At 45.5% G+C, this 17,898-nt stretch overlaps 2 protein-coding genes across 3 annotated transcripts; both read right to left on the bottom strand.

Annotated features, from left to right (window-relative positions):
• Nucleotides 1–1,194: 1,194 nt before the first annotated feature.
• Nucleotides 1,195–3,086, bottom strand: LOC100274549 (Transcription factor GTE7). The gene is made up of 3 exons (NM_001148905.1): nt 1,952–3,086; nt 1,700–1,868; nt 1,195–1,603 (listed from the first exon to the last, which is right to left on the bottom strand). The coding sequence occupies exons 1-3, from the start codon at nt 3,071–3,073 to the stop codon at nt 1,539–1,541; spliced, it is 1,356 nt and encodes a 451-aa protein (NP_001142377.1). The 5' UTR covers nt 3,074–3,086; the 3' UTR covers nt 1,195–1,538.
• Nucleotides 3,087–5,347: 2,261 nt separating this feature from the next.
• Nucleotides 5,348–10,438, bottom strand: LOC101027113 (lysine-specific histone demethylase 1). 2 transcript variants are annotated; one of them, NM_001323613.1, is made up of 11 exons: nt 10,317–10,438; nt 9,815–10,132; nt 7,820–7,932; nt 7,601–7,689; nt 7,394–7,507; nt 7,220–7,307; nt 7,050–7,135; nt 6,859–6,961; nt 6,671–6,768; nt 6,139–6,568; nt 5,348–6,032 (listed from the first exon to the last, which is right to left on the bottom strand). In NM_001323613.1, exons 2-11 carry the CDS (start codon nt 9,825–9,827, stop codon nt 5,715–5,717), a joined length of 1,452 nt encoding a protein of 483 aa, NP_001310542.1. In that variant the 5' UTR covers nt 9,828–10,132; nt 10,317–10,438; the 3' UTR covers nt 5,348–5,714. The 2 variants fall into 2 exon arrangements, with proteins under 2 accessions (NP_001310542.1, NP_001266475.1); NM_001279546.1 differs by lacking the exons at nt 9,815–10,132; nt 10,317–10,438 and having other exon boundaries at nt 7,820–8,165.
• Between the last annotated feature and the right edge of the window lie 7,460 nt (nt 10,439–17,898).

The raw sequence follows: 17,898 nt of genomic DNA, 5'->3' as shown, positions 1-17,898 counted from the left end.
TAAAAATTTACTAGACAAATTAGCTAGCTAACAAATATCTAGTTGACTATTAGCTATTTTTAGACTATTAGCTATTTTGCTAAAAATAGCTAATAGTTAACTGTTTGGATGTATTCAGTTAGATTGTTTGGATATATTCAGCTAATTTTATTAGTTAACTATTAGCTCTAGTGTATTCAAATACCTCCTAACTCTCCATGAACGGATGGAGTACTAGTTGCTTGGTTAATCTATTCTTAGTGTTGGGTCACGTATTAAACATGTCTTAATCACTTATCTGTGATAGTACGGATTAAGGCGTGCTCCTTTGACTCCTGAGTTTGTTGATGGAAGGCTGTCATAGCCTTTTGATGACAGCTCTCAGGTTTTTTTTTCTTTGTTAGCTTGTTGGACACAAATCTGTAGACCCTACTGCATTGTTCCTGGTCGTATAGCTCCATTTATTTTTGGACGTGTGCTGCATATGAGTTCAGAATGCAACTATATAAGGTCTTGTTCGTTTGTGTCGGATCGATGGGTCGAAACGATTCATAACCGGATTGTTTCTCTAATTTATATAAATTTTGATTAGCTAAAACGATTCCGGGTACAATCCAACACAAACAAACAAGGCCTAAGTGGTAGTTAGCACACTCTGTGATCAAGTTACTTCAGACTAGCGGGCTCCATCGTTTGATGAATTGAATGGAAGTGCCGGGGAAACAAAATTGTCAACAACGTGAGGAAGCGTAAGGCAAGCCACCTTACTCAACACAAGGAATCGTTAAAAATGACCACTAACCTTTACATTCCTATTTGCAGCAACAAAACATGGCACTTCATCCTTCCTTCCTTCAACGTCGGAGCCCTATCTCTCATTGAAACAATGAAATCACATGTTGCATAAATACAACATCACACCTGCACCTTTACTGGCATTTCCATTGATATGCATCTCGAAAAGCCCAGTAACCTAAAACTCAAACAAGAGTAAAAGAATCTCCAAAATTCCAAACAAACACACATCAACACATGGTCTTATGGTGTTACACGATAAAGAGGCATATGGCTATCAGAGGATGATAATTTCCATATACCAAGCAACACCACCAGAACAAACTGAATACATATTTGCATGGTCATTGAAAACTATCTTGCATAGGCCTATCCGAAAAAGGTCAAAAACCATCACCGAACAAAAGATACTGCATTGTTACTTATACAACCATACTTTAATGTCATGCACAAATCATTAATTACATAAGAGGTCTGCACCAGAACAATTGTACTACAAAGAACACAAACACTAGCCCTGGCCCCCTCCATACCAGAAGGTCGATCAACTACTTTTAACACCCCAATACCTTCCACCACCAGCTTACATACACATGGTGCTAACAGACACCCACAAAGCCAGTTTGTTATCTACTACTAACTGTGTAATCGAAGCCTACGCACACCCACGTCTCAGAAACAGCTACATACTTACAATTACCACTAGCTCTACGTAAATCACCCAACAACAGAACTCAGATCATCCAAATTTTCAAATCCTAGTGTTAAGCCAAAGAATGAGCATTGCCAGCTCCTGAGGCACTGTCCCCTGAGCTCCTCGACTCAGAACCTGTAAAAGAAGGCAACAGTTAATGTAAAAAGATCTGCTCCCTGAAGAAATATGAAGTGTTGAAGGAGTACACAATGCCAGCTTGATCATATATACCACTGGACGACGAAGAGCCACTGCCAGAACCACGAGAGCCAGTCGCACCTTCAGCGTCCTTCTCGATTTCCATGGATTGGTAAGTGGCTGTTGGCATCTCATCCCCAATATCAACATACTCATCCACCTGCTCAGCCATTGTAGCGCTCCTCACAGGTTTCTCTCTCTCCTGTAAAATTAATAAACCAAAAAAGCTAGCATGAGATCCCAATTTACACATCCACTAGCTGCGACAAGAAACAAACCTCCTACCACATCATCATTGTCAACCAACGTAAGCACATTGCTGACAGGTGCAGTGTCATTCTCAGCCACAGCAGCACTGGTTACATCAGCGGCGCCACCATTCATCACCACAGCACGCTGAGATTTCTTGAGCGCTTTGTTGAAGTTAGCTACGAAACGATCAAGCTCCCACTGTGTCTCAACATCCATCTCATCAATATCAAGCTCGATCTCATCCCCCAGCATCTCCGGATTGTTGTTCCTCTTGCGCACAATCTGTAGCACATTATGCATCTTCTCTTCGGGCAAACTCTCCAGCCCCACCCTGAGCATGTTCTTCTCCTCCAGGCTCATCTCCCTCTTGTTAGGCTCCCTGGCCTTGGGCTTCCGCATCCTCACATTCCCTGCCCTCGGCTTAACCTTGGCCTCAACAGGCTCAGCTGCGGGTGGAGGTGTCAATTCAGGCGGCACTGGCCTTGGCGGCTCAGGGCGTTTGCAGTCTTCCTCGAAGCAGGCGAGCGCCTCCTTGTACATCCTCTCGAAGTAGGCGAGGAGGGCGCCAGCGAAGGTGTGGACCTCGTGGCCGACCGGGTTGTACCGCAGCGCGTTGGTGAAGGTGAGGCGGACGTCGGCCGCGAAGTCGTCGTGCGAGGCGTACCTCCCGGCGGCGAGGCCCTCCTTGACGGTGCCGAGGTCCATGGGGCGCTTGATGACGGCGTGGTAGTCGTGGAGGCCGAGGCGCTCCACCTCGACGGGCGCGTTGAACCACACGCTCCGCTTGTCCTTGCGCAGCCTGGTGAGGATCTGCCCGCACCGCTTCCGCACCTCGCCGCGGAGCCCCGCGGGCGGCGGGCCCTGCTGCTGCCAGGTGTCGATGCGGGAGAGGAGGGCGCGCACCTGGGTGAGCTCCCCCGCGAGGCGGTCCCGGAGCGCGCGGGCCTCGCGCGGGCCCAGGGACGCCGGGCGGAACGTCACGTATCCGGCCGCCGGCGAGGAGGCTGCCGCCCGCGGCTTGGACTTGGACCCGTCGGCGCGCGGGTGGGGCTGGCTGGGGTTAGGGTTGGGAGGTATGGGCGCGAGTGGGGCGCGCGTCTCCCCCCAGCCGTGGTGGCGCGCCCCGCCCTGTCCGGCCAGTAGGGCGGAGGCCATCGCCGGTGCCGGCGAGTTCCCGCGAGCTCGACTGGTGCGCTGGCAATTCGGATCCGAGAGAGAGAGAGAGAGAGAGCACGGGAGTCGGGAGGGGTGAGGGGAGTGGAGTAACTATTTGGGATATTTTTTTCGGAAGAGTAGCGGGCGAGTCTGGTCGGCGCCGAGAGAGGACGGGATCAGCACCGTTGGTGTGCTTGGGTGGAACGGATGGGATGGCTGGACAGTTTCTTCTGCGACTGCGAGCGTCGTTGCGTTTGCGTGGCCCAGTACGCTTCGGTTTGACTGATCGTTGGGGCACAGGCACAGCACAAGACAGGACAATGCGTGGGATGGATCACAGGTGCTGTTTGGTTCACGAAATGTAACGTAAAGGATAATGGTAATGGTTTACACTCGATTACGGGCGGTAACAAGTTTGAATAGTCCGGTATCAATTTTTAGTATGGTATCTAATTACGGTTGGACTAAAACAAACATAATTTAACGTTATCACTTACCCATTACGTTACAAATATTTGAACCAAACGGTACGCCAGTTCGTGTGGAGTCTGGAGTGTTGACTGAGAGATCGTCTTCAGCCTGTCCTCGGTGGATCATGAAAAGGAGGAGTATTGTAGTTTATACTATTTGATATTGTACTGTTTACGTAGTGACCTTTGAACCCGAGCTTCGTCGTGAGCATCGGTAGTTGTAAGCTTTTGGGGTCCTTCCATGAACTCTCCTCATGTTGATTCATGCATGTGAGGCGCTCTATCTGGCGCCGGCATCGGCCATCTTTCGAATCTGAGCAAAGGCATGGGTAGTTGGTAGAGATGGCAATGGGTACCCGAAACCCGAATACCCGACGGATTTTACCCTATATGAAGGCGGGTACGGGATGATTTCTCTACCCGCGGGTATGTTAATGGGTAAAAACCTCTACCCGTTGGGTAGACGGGTACGGGTATGGGTTGGTACTACCCATACCCGTCTACCCGTGGGTAAAATATACCCGCATCAATAGCACTATAAACATCTAATAGAGTCCAACTTAGCTAGAATAAAACCTTCTCTAGTTATCATTTATCTAGATACTAAGTTATGTAATCATATGATTCGTTATATGTGAAATGGAAGTTGTTTTTATATGTTTATTTAATATTTTGAGTGATTGGTACATTGGAATTTAATTCTTTCCTAGCGGGTACGGGTTACCCGACGGGTAAAAATACCCACGCGGGTACGGGTATGGGTAAGATTTTATACCCGCGAGTATATATGGGTAACCCGACGGGTAGAATTTTTTTTGATAGGTACGGGTATGGAATGGTACTACCCGACGGGTATGTACCCGTTGCCACCAAAAGAAAGCACAAAGCAGAGCAGCATCACATGTGTGGAGCAGGGTACAGGCACCAACGTGGCCCTGCTCTTTGCACAATCTCTTAGCTAAGGCTGTCTTCAGCAACGTCCTCTAAATTTCGTCCTCTAAAAAAATATTCTTTGTCCTTTACAACATCCTCTAAAAAAATTCGTCCTCTATATTTTCTTCATCTCCAGCAACATCCTCTAAAACCGGTCCTCTATATCTACAATGTTAACAGAATTCATATATTATTAATAAAACAAATATCCGTGATTATTGCATGCATATTAATCCGTATATATTTACAAAATTATGAGACATTTAAATACTGCAAATTATTTTTTATTCATATTAACAAATATGTTGTACAGATGCGCTCCATCGCGATGTTGTTGCCCGCGCTCGTTGGTCGAATAGCGGATACACAACCATCCGCCACAAATAGCGTGCGCAAGGACCATCCTCTACTTTACAGGAACCTTTACAGTTCCTTGTTGGAGGCAATACATGATGTTTGGTTCTCTAAATTTGGCGTACAGGACCGTATAGCGGTGCTTGCTGGAGCTAGCCTAACTTATAGCCTCACTAGAGCATCTTCAGGACACTCTTTATTTTTTACTCTATTTGACTCTTAATTTATCTTTTTATAAATAATAGCATCTCACTCAACATACTATATATATATATATATAGTTTTGCTAGCCAGGTGTTTAACGAAATTTGGCTCATGATAGAGCCAATTTGGAGAGTCGGATAGCCTGGCAAGTCAAATATTTAGTCTGTTGGAGAGTTATTTTTTTGTTGAGTAGCAAAAATTTGGCTCGGCGAGCCATTTAACTAATTTATTGGAGATGCTCTTATACTACTTGCTTTATACTTGCTTAGATGTAAGGGTGTTACATGTCACAATCACTCAATACTCCAAACAGTTAAGTCACATATATGTATTATTTATTATTACTACTACTACAATTGTTGATCATAATATCATATGTATATCATACATACATCATACATACGGTATCTTTCTCTACGAAGATGTCACGATAACTCGTGTTACCTGAACAGTCACAAATTCACAGTATACATACATAATAGAGGGTTCCCACGCAGAATAAGTTTAGGGAAATATGGCACTTGGCACGCCACAAGTAACGCCAGGCACATGCCTCATGCCGAGGAGAAGCGAAGCGAGGGGAGCTTCTTCCTCCCTGCTTCCCTCCGGCAATCAGTGGGATGTCCCAGCCTACTCTCAGGTGCCGATCCATCCCATACACAACTACTACTCGTCTGCTTTTAGAGCCGAGAGATGAGCAGCGGGACAGACACAGGGCTGTCCTCGCCCATGGCAGGGTGGCACATCTCCAGCATGTCGAGCTCCCTGAACCGCTCCAGAACCCGCATCTTGCACTCCTCGGCCGCCATGACACCCGTGGAGAAGGCGCCGTGCACCGTGCCCGTGTACTTGACGCTCGTGGCCTCTCCCGCGAAGAACAGGTTGTCCACGGGGATGCGCAGCTTCTCGTACAGGTCACGGGGTTTGTTCACCCCATCGAACGTGTACGAACCAAGCGTGTTCTCGTCCGAGCCCCAGCGCGACACCAGGTAGTTTATCTGCAGTAACAAAGTTTTGGCCAGCACAGGCTGTAAGAGGAGAAATGCTCTACATCAAGGATTCTTTTACTACTCGTAGCTCTAGGTACTGTGTCGACAAACTAACCGGCTCAGCTGCATTGGGAAGGATCTTCTTCAGCTGAGAAAAGGCGAACTGGGCAGCAGCCTCGTCCGACGTCTTCTCGATGTCACGAGCAAGGCGGCCGGCGGGCATGTAGACAAGGACTGGGTGGCCTGTTGCCTTGTGAAGGTTGAGGAAATAGCTGCAACCGTAGGTGCTAGAGGAAACGACGCCGAGGAACTCCACGTTAGGCCAGAAAACCTGCCCGAAGTGAAGAACGATCTTGTTCTCAACTCCAACCGTAAGTTCTCTGATCGCTTCCTCTTTCCACTCTGGCAGCCTCGGCTCGAATTTAATGGTTTTCGCTTTCAGGACACCCAACGGAACAGTGACCACAGCAGCATCCGCAACAAACGTTTGGCCGCTGCTTACGGTAACCTCTACCCTGTTCCTATGGCGAACAATTTCCACAACCCTGAAGAACAAAGAACAGGATCAGTGATCTAGGAATGGCTGGTGGAAGTGAAACCACAACTAGTGATTACCAAATTAACAAGAAAAGGATAGATATGCGTACTTATGGTTGAGGCGTATATCTAAGCCTTTTGCGAGAGTATTTATAACCGGACGATACCCACGAACCATGAGGCCATGGCCACCTGGAAGCAGCACCTCCTACATCCCGTCAACATTATCATGTAATAAGGCACAGTAATCTCATAATGCGCACGTATACTGGCCAGCGACAAACCAAAAAACCCATACCTGATCCCAACCCTGTAGTGAAATTGAATCAGCGTCGGTGGCAAACCAACCCTCCATACGGCACAAATACCACTGAAGAACCTCATGAGCAATCCCTTCTTGCCTGTATTGAACACGTAGAAAGCACAGTTAAAATGACTGGAACGTTTGCGCTGACCAGCGCACTAGGCAGAAATCAGATTAGTTCAAACCTCAAGTGCGGATTTCTAGCCATAACAATTGCGATGGCTTTTGCGATAGACATATCTTCATTGATTTCTTCCCTCAATTTGCCAGTCTGTACACACAAGTGTTATGGGCCAATCAAATAATAGAAACCACCTAAAATCAACAGGCACCGACAATTGATACGAGGGAATACCTCTTCCAGTATCTTCTCAAACACCTTCCCAAGCTTTTCTACCAACTCTTGTGGTACTTGGCGTCCGTTAGTGTCATAGAGTGCATAACTGGAAGGCAGTAGACCAAGTTAGCTCCCATCATTTGCTCCATCTTCTCTCAAAGTTCAATTCAGTCTAATGCAAAGTTTTACTACCTCTCTAGATCATGATCAAACAGCACAGAATCATCACCACTTGTGCGGTACAGTGGAAGTCCAAGCCTTCCAATTATTGGTGCCAAGGGATTTTCTTCACAGACCCCATGAAGCCTGATGAATAAAAATGATGAAAAAAATGTTCATGACATTCCCTCAAGATAAACTTTTGGGCACATGGTGAAAGCTAAAAAGAATGGAACTCACCAAGATGCTCCCAAATCGACCGGAAACCCAAAAGAGTAGTCAGTGTGAACTCTGCCACCAATCCTATCACGGGATTCCAGTAGAATAACCTGGAATGTGTCACACAAATTGAAAAGGATCACAAAGGGTCTACTCATTTTCGCCAAATAAATACAGGTTGTAAGTTGTAACATTACACCAACACCGAAACATGACAAAAAAAATAACACCGAAAATCACCTGGAAGGATGCATTTCTGAGAGCATCAGCAGCAGCAAGACCAGCAAACCCACCACCAATAACAATAGCAGATGGTGTGTGTGGCTTTCTCCTAGCATTTTCACCATATGAGCCTGACATGGACAAAATATGCTTTATCTCAGTACATGTAACACAGGAAATAAAATGTTTAAGTACAAAATGTGTTCAGAAGAACAAGTTTAGTTCTATTGATCGTATTGAGAAGGAAAGGTAAGGTTCAAAGACATTTCTAATCAAATTTGTTATTCCAGCAGTATCACGATTTGCACACAGAGAAATGAAGGAAATAAAGGTGGATGACTCCTGCTTTTTTAACTATATCCATAAAAGAAACTTCCTGAAACATTCACATGTCCGTTACTGCTGTAGTGTTTGGATGACATACAAAACCTGCTCAAGTTTAATCTTCTGCAAATTTTGATGCAATTGTGTGGTTGCTAATATGGATGGGTTTAGCATAAGACTGATATTTTGCTCCAGAGAGCAGAGTACCTCCAAATGATAAAAGACCAGTTCATACAGAAGTAACATAAAGAAGCCTACCAAGTTGTGAAATTGCCGAGATCGCCTGTTGTTCTCACATCAACCCTCCTCTACCCCCTCCACCATGGAGGGTTAGTAGTGAGGCATGTTCCCCTGTCTCAGAACAATGATGGTGAGGTAAGACAGGACAGTTTAAGATTTTCAGTTAGCCTCTCAACAACTAAATTTGGGCCAATGTAGTGTCCTTGGTCTGTATTAATCGCAGATGCTCTGGCAGAAGACAGTTCACTCTTGACTCCTCCAACACTATTAAAGCATATAGATTAGGGTTTTTTTCAGAAGATCACAGGGGTGGGAATAACTTTTTATTTATCTTTTTTTTAAAAGGCCAGAGCATGGACGTGACACAAGGTCATTAGTGGTTGTACACTCTTCTAGATTATGTTTGGACAAGATGGGCACCAGACTATAAGGAATAAGCATGTCATGTCTGGTGGCTAATGTTTGCCTTGGTAGCACTGGTAGTCTGTAGGATCGTGGAAGAAACCTCTTTAGCAAACCTCTCTATCAGATATGCTGAGGACACTAAAAAAGCTGCCCAACTTCATTGGTCACCAAGCATTTATCACCTAATGCTAGCAGCCACAACAAGACACACTAAAGCAAAACCATGCATTAGTATATACCGAGACATAACAAATAAATGCAAATTGCAGCATTGGAATATAGTTAACAAGACAGCTATATCCACTAGCCAATATTACCATACATTTGCCTGCTCGTGTTCATCAGCATGACAACAATGTGGATCGCACATGCATGGTACTAAGCACTTAACACAGACAGCATAGCACTTGACGGCATATGCTTTTCTGTAGTCAGGTTTTGTAGCAATCGGGATAAGCTATTTTTTCCCTTATCGTGCAACAGTGGCAGGCTTGTGAGAGTAACTATTTTAGTGAACGAAGGTCCCCAGTACTAAAAAATGAAGCACAGGAGTCCACAAATCCACATGGGGTCAAATCGGAGAAGCTTCCAAGTGGTCGGTCCCCTTGCGTGAGATGTTAGGTATAACAAGTGTGAACTGTAAACAGCTACCAAGTGCTTGTAATCTACTTTTCTTTTTCTTCCTTCCACCGACAAATGAATATGGGACTTCATGGTCCATGGCCCTTCCATCCATCGGGCCCATGCGTGCCTCCCAACAACCATAAGAACCTCCGATTTTTTTGGTTATCGAACGAAAAAAATTCGAAACCACTATCAAAAAGTTAAGTTGGAAAATTTCAAATTTGCCACGGAAGCTGCGTCAGATCCACCAAACGAATACCTAATCAACAACCTAATAAAGTATGCCAATCGATTCTTCCTCACCTGAGTAGCTTTAATAATTCACATCGATTATAAGATATATCTTTTAAATTGGAAGAACCGATCTGCCAACTGTAAGCTCAAAACTCAAAGAGCTCCCGGAGAAGCAGCAGGACTTACTGTTGTTCGCCATCTGTGCAGCTCTGTTGAACTCCTTCACAATTACTATTTGAATTAGAATTGGATGGATTTAACAACTGGGGGGAGAAATGCAGCAGGAAGATGAGGAGGCAGGCGACGTAGTGGTTCGAGTTCGAGTTGAGTCCCAGGTTCACGAAACAGTTCATACAGCAGCGCAGCCGAATCGCCGCAGCCCTGCAAGGAATTCACGGTCCCCTTCGCGATCTCACACAGCCTTCCAGTGTCCCCCCGATCCCATCAACTTCTTAGCCAATTGGACTTGCGGGTTAGAGGAAAACTCCGGCGGGGCAAGCAACACTGCAAAATCAGGGAAATCAAACTATTAATTCCACGAAACCCGGGGGGAAACCGACGGAATCCCGCCCCGCAAGCCAAGCAATCCGTAGAGGCAGGGTCAATAAAGAGCCTGGCCGTTTCCCCGCCTGAAATCACGCGGCGCGGAGGACGAAATCATGGAGGGGGAAAAAGGCACGAAACCCACCTTGAAAACCTGGCCGGGGCCGAAGAACTGGAGATTTCCTTCGCACAGGAAGGATCTCAGTGGATGCGTACGGGGGAGGGAGGAGGAGTCCGGCGTCCGGCCTGCTGCTGTCTCCTGCCGTCTGGGGAAGCTTTGGTCGGGGCGATGTGGTGCGGGTGCGGCGATTGGGTAGAATTTATAGCTTCGTTGGACGGCGAGGACGGTACGTGCACCACCAGGTCACCTTACCCGCCACCCGGGGTGGCCAGCCTCGCCGACCCCACCAAACGCGTGGTTTCGTGAGCGTTTGATAGCGTTTGGACGGCGCTGGTGCGCGATGTAGACGGACGAGTGTTGCTGACCACATGTGAGTTGTGAGGCGATATTTCTTTTTGTTTCTCTCTTTCCAACAATATTCATTCCGCCAAAAGGACTATATATATTATGCATAAATAAGTTAATACGCATACAAGTTTCTAGAAAGATGCATGATGCATACACACAGTATTTTTTGTCACACATGATTTACAGTCTTTTGATTCTTATTTTGTTGACTAGCAAAAAAAACATGTGTCCTTAACTAAGGATATATACACATTATAGTCCGATCACCTGGATGACATGCAGCTTGGAAATTCATTTTACAATTACTTCATAGCTTATCATTCATCTTGAAATCACTCGATAACATGTCTATACATGCTCTACTCGAACTCGCATAGATACAAGGCACTTTGAGATTTAGTTCATTGTATTCCAATTTATATTGGAATCGAACTCCCATCAGTACATAGACACAGTGGCGGAGTGCAAGCAAGAAACAAGGTATGGCTGAGTGAGAGGGGAGGTAACAAGGTATGGCTGAACAGAGAGGGGAGGTTGGACGTTTTCAGACTGCTGTCTATTGGAGAGGAAGGAGCGTGGAGGGTCGCTACACAGACGCATCGCGCGAGAGCACGGACACCGATGAGGGTTGCGAAGCCCAACAGCCATAGGACACAGTGTACGGCCACAGTGTTGTCGCCCACCACACATGGGAGCTGGAGACTAGAGAGCGAAGCGGCGAAGCGCTATGCTAGAGCGGTTGAGCCACAGGCGAAGAAGCACGCTTGTTGACGCCTTTTTGGAGCGTCAAACACTCAACAAGAATCGTGGCGGTGCCCTCTGCACAGGGGCGGACGGTCCGCGTGCAGGGGCCGGACAGTCCGTGGCCTGGTGCGAGGCGCGGCGGTGCTCTCTGCACAGGGGCGGACGGTCCGCGCGCAGGGGCCGGACGGTCCGTGGCCTGGTGCAAGGCTAGGGCTCCTGCCTGACGGCCGGACGGTCCGCGCGTATGCAGGGACGGCGGAGGATCGCCGACGGCGCCTGGATCTTGCTCCCGGGAGGGACTCCGTCGGGGAGGAGAGATCCTAGGAGTTGTCTAGGCTCGGGCCGGCCGACCTAGACTCCTCTAATCGACGTAGAGTCGAAGAGAAGCGGAGAATTTGGGGATCGAGAGGCTAAACTAGAACTAGACTAGAACTACTCCTAATTGTACTGGAAATAAATGTGAAATAGAAGTTGTATTGATTCGATTGATTATTTCAAATCGGACGTATACCTCTCTATTTATAAAGAAGGGGGGCTGGACCCTTTACAAACAAACTTCCCGAGCTAATTCCGAGAATCTAGCCAACAAACACAGCAAAAAACTCGGAACCTTAATCTGTTCTGCGCACGCGCGGACCGTCCGGCCCACAGGCGCGGACCGTCCGGCCCACAGGCGCGGACCGTCCGCCCTCTCTTTTTGGTGTCGAACATATGCCCCCCTGCCTTTTGGTGGAGCTGAGCGAACCAAAAGCAACCAACTCGATGTATCACATCGGTTTTCTTAGGCATCTTGCCACTTACTAGGATGGTACGCAGTGACCTTGGTCCTGATGGTTGACTCAACGGACGTGACCCTTTAGCTTTGATCGAACTATCAGTCCCAACACCGTCGAGCGTCATACTAGTCCTGGCCAATTCGTCACCTTGCTTTCCTAATTTTCTAAATGTTCTGGCGTAGCCTCGTAGTTGACCAGGTCTTCTCCTTGCAGGTCGTCTTCCTCCATGGGTGTTGGTACGTCGTTGCAGGTGTCATGGTGTATTGCGGATGATTCGGCCTCAGGGGTCGGACGGTCCGCGTCCTGTACGGTTGGTCTGGTCTTTATAGTCGGATTGTCTGCCATACCTGCAAAGAGCTGCACATTTGTTGTTTTATTTTCTATCTTTGTGGACATTTGATTTTCCTCAACGGCCTTGGGTCTCCATCTCTTTTGCGGTGGTGGATACTGCGGATGTGTGTCATTGAATATTTTTTCCGCCTCCTTCTCCTGATTCTCCTTTGCTCTAAGGCGCTGTAATTTTCGCTTTTGCGATCGTGTCAATCTCGATAGGCACCATCGGGGCATGGAGTATTTTGGATCGGCTGTTTTGTCGACAGTCGTTCCTTCTTTTTTGTTTGTGTTGGCCGCTTCACCAAAAATCATCGGCCCTTCGTTATTTTGTTGTACGACGACATCTGTCGCTCCTATTTTAATGACGTCTCCTTTTTTCGTACTGTTGGAGGTTGTAGCTGTATGCCCCCTGCCGGATTAGTCAGCCTTTAGGGTCGAGTTGTTCGTGGACCAGATTGAGGGGCTCTCAATCGGTCTTGTATTGGAGGTGTCAACCTATTGAATACAGATGTATAGGGTGCCCCCCAAGCGGGGTACTATTGCATCCCAAATGGGTATGATGGCATGCCCCACATTTGATTTGGGACATATGGTGGAGGTATGTATGTGTATGGATATGGCATAGGTGGATATGGTGGTGAAGGTGTCCATGCAGGTACGTTAGGTCTTAATTGAACATTATGACCTCTCGTCCTTTCCGATTGGTGTGGTGGTCCAATCGGCCTAACCTGCTGTTGCACCTGGGTGGGTAAGCGAGGTCGCTTTGGTGGCCGGTCGCTGGGGTCAGCCTTCTTTTTCACATATTTAGACAATAATTGATCAAAGGTTGGGCTGGATTTTACCAACTGTCTAGTTGCCTTGAACGTGTTAGTTTTCCACGTACCTATTTCTGGTCGTCGTGGTTTGAAGGTATGTGGTCGCCGCGGCTCTTTGGCGTTGCCGGACCGTCCGCTGGAACGCTCCGGACCGTCCGGTGATGTTACGAACCGTCTGCGATGCGTAGTATGGGTTCTCGCGCATATCCCCTCGTCTGCTTTTGCCCTCCAGTGCCGGAGTTTGTGATGGTCACTTTCAGTGTCTCTCCTCCATCAGGAGTCTTCTCGGCCACCACTTTCCTGCAAGAGATTTTGTTGTTTCCATCGGTCTCCCATGAGTTGCCGATGATGACTTCTTTGTCTTTGCCCTTATCGGCTGTGCTGGGCCGAATTAGGACCCTTTTGCCATTGAAGTCGATCATATTCATTGGAAAGGGCTCTGTGTCCTCCTGAAATTTCAATCGTCCTTCGTTAATGGCCGATTGGATTTATCGTCAGAACACATTACAATCATTAGTGGCATGGGAAAATGAGTTGTGCCACTTGCAGTATGCGCGACGCTTTAGTTCGTCGGCAGGTGGAACAATATAATCAATTTTAATGTTACCATTTGAAAGTGCATTCATCCCTTTTGTGAGTTTTGGTGATTTGGATAACAACACATTTAAAGGTCTAACAAGTTTGCTAAGTGTTGAACAGGAAATTCAGTATGATGAACATACTTGAATAGTGTATAATGATCAGTGAACAAGGTTCAACACAAGGTCAAATAACCAGTGAGACAATGCAAATGGATATAATATGGTCTCTATATTGGTTTGAATATATGGACAAGTCCTGAGAAATCACTATGCATAAATATGATCATAATAGAGGTTGAAGTGATTAAGAGGATTGGTCAAGCCAAAGTGAATAAGATATGAGGAATCATGAATTGGCTTGACCATATTACTATTAGTCCATATATGAATATATGAGAATCAAACTAGAGCTTGATTGATCTTAGCAGTTATATCTAGATGACATTCAAGCAAGGTTCACAATATTGAAGAAATGATTCTCTCAATGGATGCTCAATAGGATGTGACTCAAGAATGGCTTGATATGGTGAAGATAGCAAGGAAAGGGCTTCGAGGAACTAAGCGAAGGTGAAGGCCAAGCGACAGCTTGTAGACCGAGGTACCATGGCTAAGGTGAAGAAGAGAGTACTTGCACTAAGTCGATGAACTAATCAGCTATGAAGAGTTACAACATGTTGATGCATCAGTAAGGTGACTTGAAGCCATAATTTGAACTCATATATGGTGAAATGGCACAAGTCACAGGCTCGATTTGTGTTTGCTTCAAAGGTGAGACAAAGATGTTTGTGATCCTTATGAAGCAACATCATGGAGAAATCACACTTGAGACACCAATGACTCAATGAGTTTACTTAATTATATTTTATTTGACTTGAGTATAGGAATCGTCGTACTATTAAGGGGGATCCATAAAGAAGGTTGGTGTTGGTACTAAAGCTCAAAATCCTTGATCTAAAACTTCCATTTTACCCTGGTTTCACTTCGGTTTTCTCAAAATCTATGCAACAGTTCAAAAACCGGTTCAACCGGACCTAAAACCGGTTCAACCGGTTTCTGCACTGTTCCCCTCTGTCACTGCCAGTCTGCCAGTCAGTCCTATTAGAAAAAGTCATGTGCAGTTTTTTGGAAAACCGGTTGAACCGAATTTTGAATCCGGTTCAACCGAATTTGAAACCGGTTGAACCGAATTTTGAATCCGGTTCAACCGAATTTGAAACCGGTTCAACCGAATTTGAGTCCGGTCCAGTCTCCGGCTGAGTCCGCTAGTGAACCGAAAACCGACTGGTGGAATCCGGTTCAACCGAATTTCAGTCAGATTTCTCCAACGGCCACCAGCTTTTGGGAGCACCTTTATATACACCTCCCACACTCTTCCCCACAGAAGAGCATGACTTGGACTCCATTTCTAACCTGAGAAACACCTCCCACTCTCTCTCACACACCTCTTGCCTCTCCCATTTCAAATCTTTGGAGAGAAATCTTTGAGTGAGATTGAAGAGCTGCGATTTTGGTGCTTCATCTCTAAATCCCTCTTGCTCTTCTTAATTCGAGCTTTGGTACTACATCAAGTTCTTTGTGGATTCATTACTCTTGGAGTTTCTAGCTCCTAGATGACTAGGTGTCTCTTGTGAGTCTCCAAATCTTGTGGAAGACCACAAGAAAGTTTGTATTACCCGCTCGTTTGAGCAAAGATTAGTGTGTGGGCTTGACCTTTGTGGTCGGCAAGGGAGGATTAGGGTTGAAAGAGACCCGACTCTTTGTGGGCGCCTCAACGAGGAAGTAGGGCACCTTGGTGGTGTGACCGAACCTCGGGATAAATCTTGTGTCTCTTGTGTTCTTGCTCATTGTGTGTTTGTGTTCTTCGTTCTCTCACCATTGCGTGGAAGATTTGTTTATATATTTTTGGTGTGTGGATTTTGAGAAGTGCCCTTCTCAGATCTACTACTTTGAACCCTGTGGATCAACTAGAACACCTCATTTCCAAAGTTAACTGGGTGAATTTCGAGATCAATTCTGTTTTACCCAGTTTGCTTCTAGTTTTTGTTGAAAAAGTTTTAACTTGCCTATTCACCCCCCTCTAGGCAACTTTCAATTGGTATCAGAGCCTAATCCTCGTTCTAACGCTTAACCGCGTGAGGAAAAGATCATGTCGGGGGGACTAAGAAACGAAAGTGCTTCTAAGCTTGAAAAAGTTGAGGTTGCCTCGACTTCATCTTTTGTTGCAGATGTTGATCCTAGGGCAATAGATCTTGCCATGAGAATCGCCGAAAGGATGTTCCTCAAAATGAAGGAAGATGAGGCGAAGAACAAAATTGAAGAAGAAAATGATCGATGGAGACCAAACGATGAATCCACCTCTTCACAAGGTTCGTCTTTCAAATCAACTTCTCATATGTGCTTTATTGCTAATGGGAGTGACAGTGAAAGCGAAAGTGAGGATGAGGAGGATCAAGAAAGTGATAGTGAAGATGAGGATGATCTTCAACAATTATTCGCTCAGCTAAGCAAGAAACATCGGATGAGCTTGCTCAAACTCATGAAAAGAGCGGAAGAACAAAAAGAAATGCTTCATAAGCAAGAAGACTTCCTCATCAGAAAAATCAAAGACTTAGATAATTTGACCAAAGAGCATGAGAAGCTAAAGTGCTCTCATGATGATTTGGTCCAAAGGTATGAAGACATTTCAATTGAGCAAATTAAAATTGTTAATCATTCATCATATATTTCTCAATTAGAAAATAAAAATGCTATGTTCAAGAACACGATAGAAAGGCTAAATATTGAAAATCTAGCTTTGCAAGAAAAACATGATATGCTTGTGTGCTCTCATAATAAATTTATGGATTCACATATCATGTTAGAAATAGCTCATGAGGTTGTGTTAACTAATTTGAAATCATACCAACCTCACTTATGCACATGTACTCAAACAAAAACTATATTATCATGTGCTAACAAATGTTGCTCTCAAGAAAGCCAATCTTCCATTGAGCTAAAACTTTCAGGAACAAGTAATGTTTCCTATGCAAAAGAAAACAATGAGCTCAAGGAAGAAAATGAGAGGCTAAAAGGGAGCTTGATTCAATTGAAGGGAAAGTGTCATGCTCAACCTTCTCAAGATAACCGTGATAGTATGGTGAAAAAGCTTGAGAAGGGGAAAATAGTAGCATGCACAAAACACCTTCAAAAGAATATCAAGCTTTCCAAGAAGGACATGAGCAAACATCAAGAGAAGAAAGCCAAAGCTCATGACAAGTGCCTCAACCACGCCTCCACATGCTCCACACAAGGTAACAAACAAGTCACTCTTCCAAATAAGAGAAGATGCGCTAGAAAGTGTTATCAATGTCATGTGAAGGGACATGAGATTAAGTCATGTCCCTACACAAAGGATAGTGGCTTAACTTTAGAAAGAAAGAGGCCCACTAACCATGTAGCAAACAAGAAGCAAGGTAAGAAGGAGTCTTGCAAAATTAAAAATCAGATTTGCTACACTTGCTGAAGAAAGGGACACCTATGCAAGGATTGTCCCATGAGTGAGTATCCTAAGCCTACCATGTCAATTCATTCATATTCACTTAGAAGACCCAAAAATGACACTTGTGCTAGAAAGGTAAGTAGTTCACCTAAAACTAGCACAAAGGCCATTTGGGTGCCTAAGTATTTATTAGCTAACCTTGGTGGACCCATCCAAAAATGGGTACCAAAATGTACTTAATAAGTTTTGCAGGTACCCAGAGATGATATGAAGCTTTGGGGTGCTTGAGCGGTTTAACTCAATCCTTATCTCAAGCTATCAATCTTACATTGTCTATCCTTTAAGATTGACCCAAAGATGAATTGAGTTGTTATATCACTAACTTCATATTCATCTCTAGCAAGAACTTGTGTTGTAGGGAATAAGGATTAACCTTTGTGGGAATGAAGCAAAAGGCCTACAACCAAGTGATATCCAAAGGATGGTAACAATTAATTCTTAAGTGCACATTGCTTTTAATTGGTATATTCC

The sequence above is a fragment of the Zea mays genome, chromosome 2 (genome assembly GCF_902167145.1).
Source record: "Zea mays cultivar B73 chromosome 2, Zm-B73-REFERENCE-NAM-5.0, whole genome shotgun sequence".
Lineage (NCBI taxonomy): Eukaryota > Viridiplantae > Streptophyta > Magnoliopsida > Poales > Poaceae > Zea > Zea mays.
This window is presented reverse-complemented; position numbering and strand designations above follow the sequence as displayed.

Coding starts and splice junctions, on each gene's coding strand:
- LOC100274549 (NM_001148905.1), bottom strand. CDS start 3,073: ATGGCCTCCGCCCTACTGGCCGGACAGGGCGGGGCGCGCCACCACGGC. Junction 1,869..1,951: donor TGGTTGACAATGATGATGTG/GTAGGAGGTTTG, acceptor TTAATTTTACAG/GAGAGAGAGAAACCTGTGAG. Junction 1,604..1,699: donor TGGCTCTTCGTCGTCCAGTG/GTATATATGATC, acceptor CTTCTTTTACAG/GTTCTGAGTCGAGGAGCTCA.
- LOC101027113 (NM_001323613.1), bottom strand. Junction 7,690..7,819: donor TCAGAAATGCATCCTTCCAG/GTGATTTTCGGT, acceptor GACACATTCCAG/GTTATTCTACTGGAATCCCG. Junction 7,508..7,600: donor GTCGATTTGGGAGCATCTTG/GTGAGTTCCATT, acceptor TTTATTCATCAG/GCTTCATGGGGTCTGTGAAG.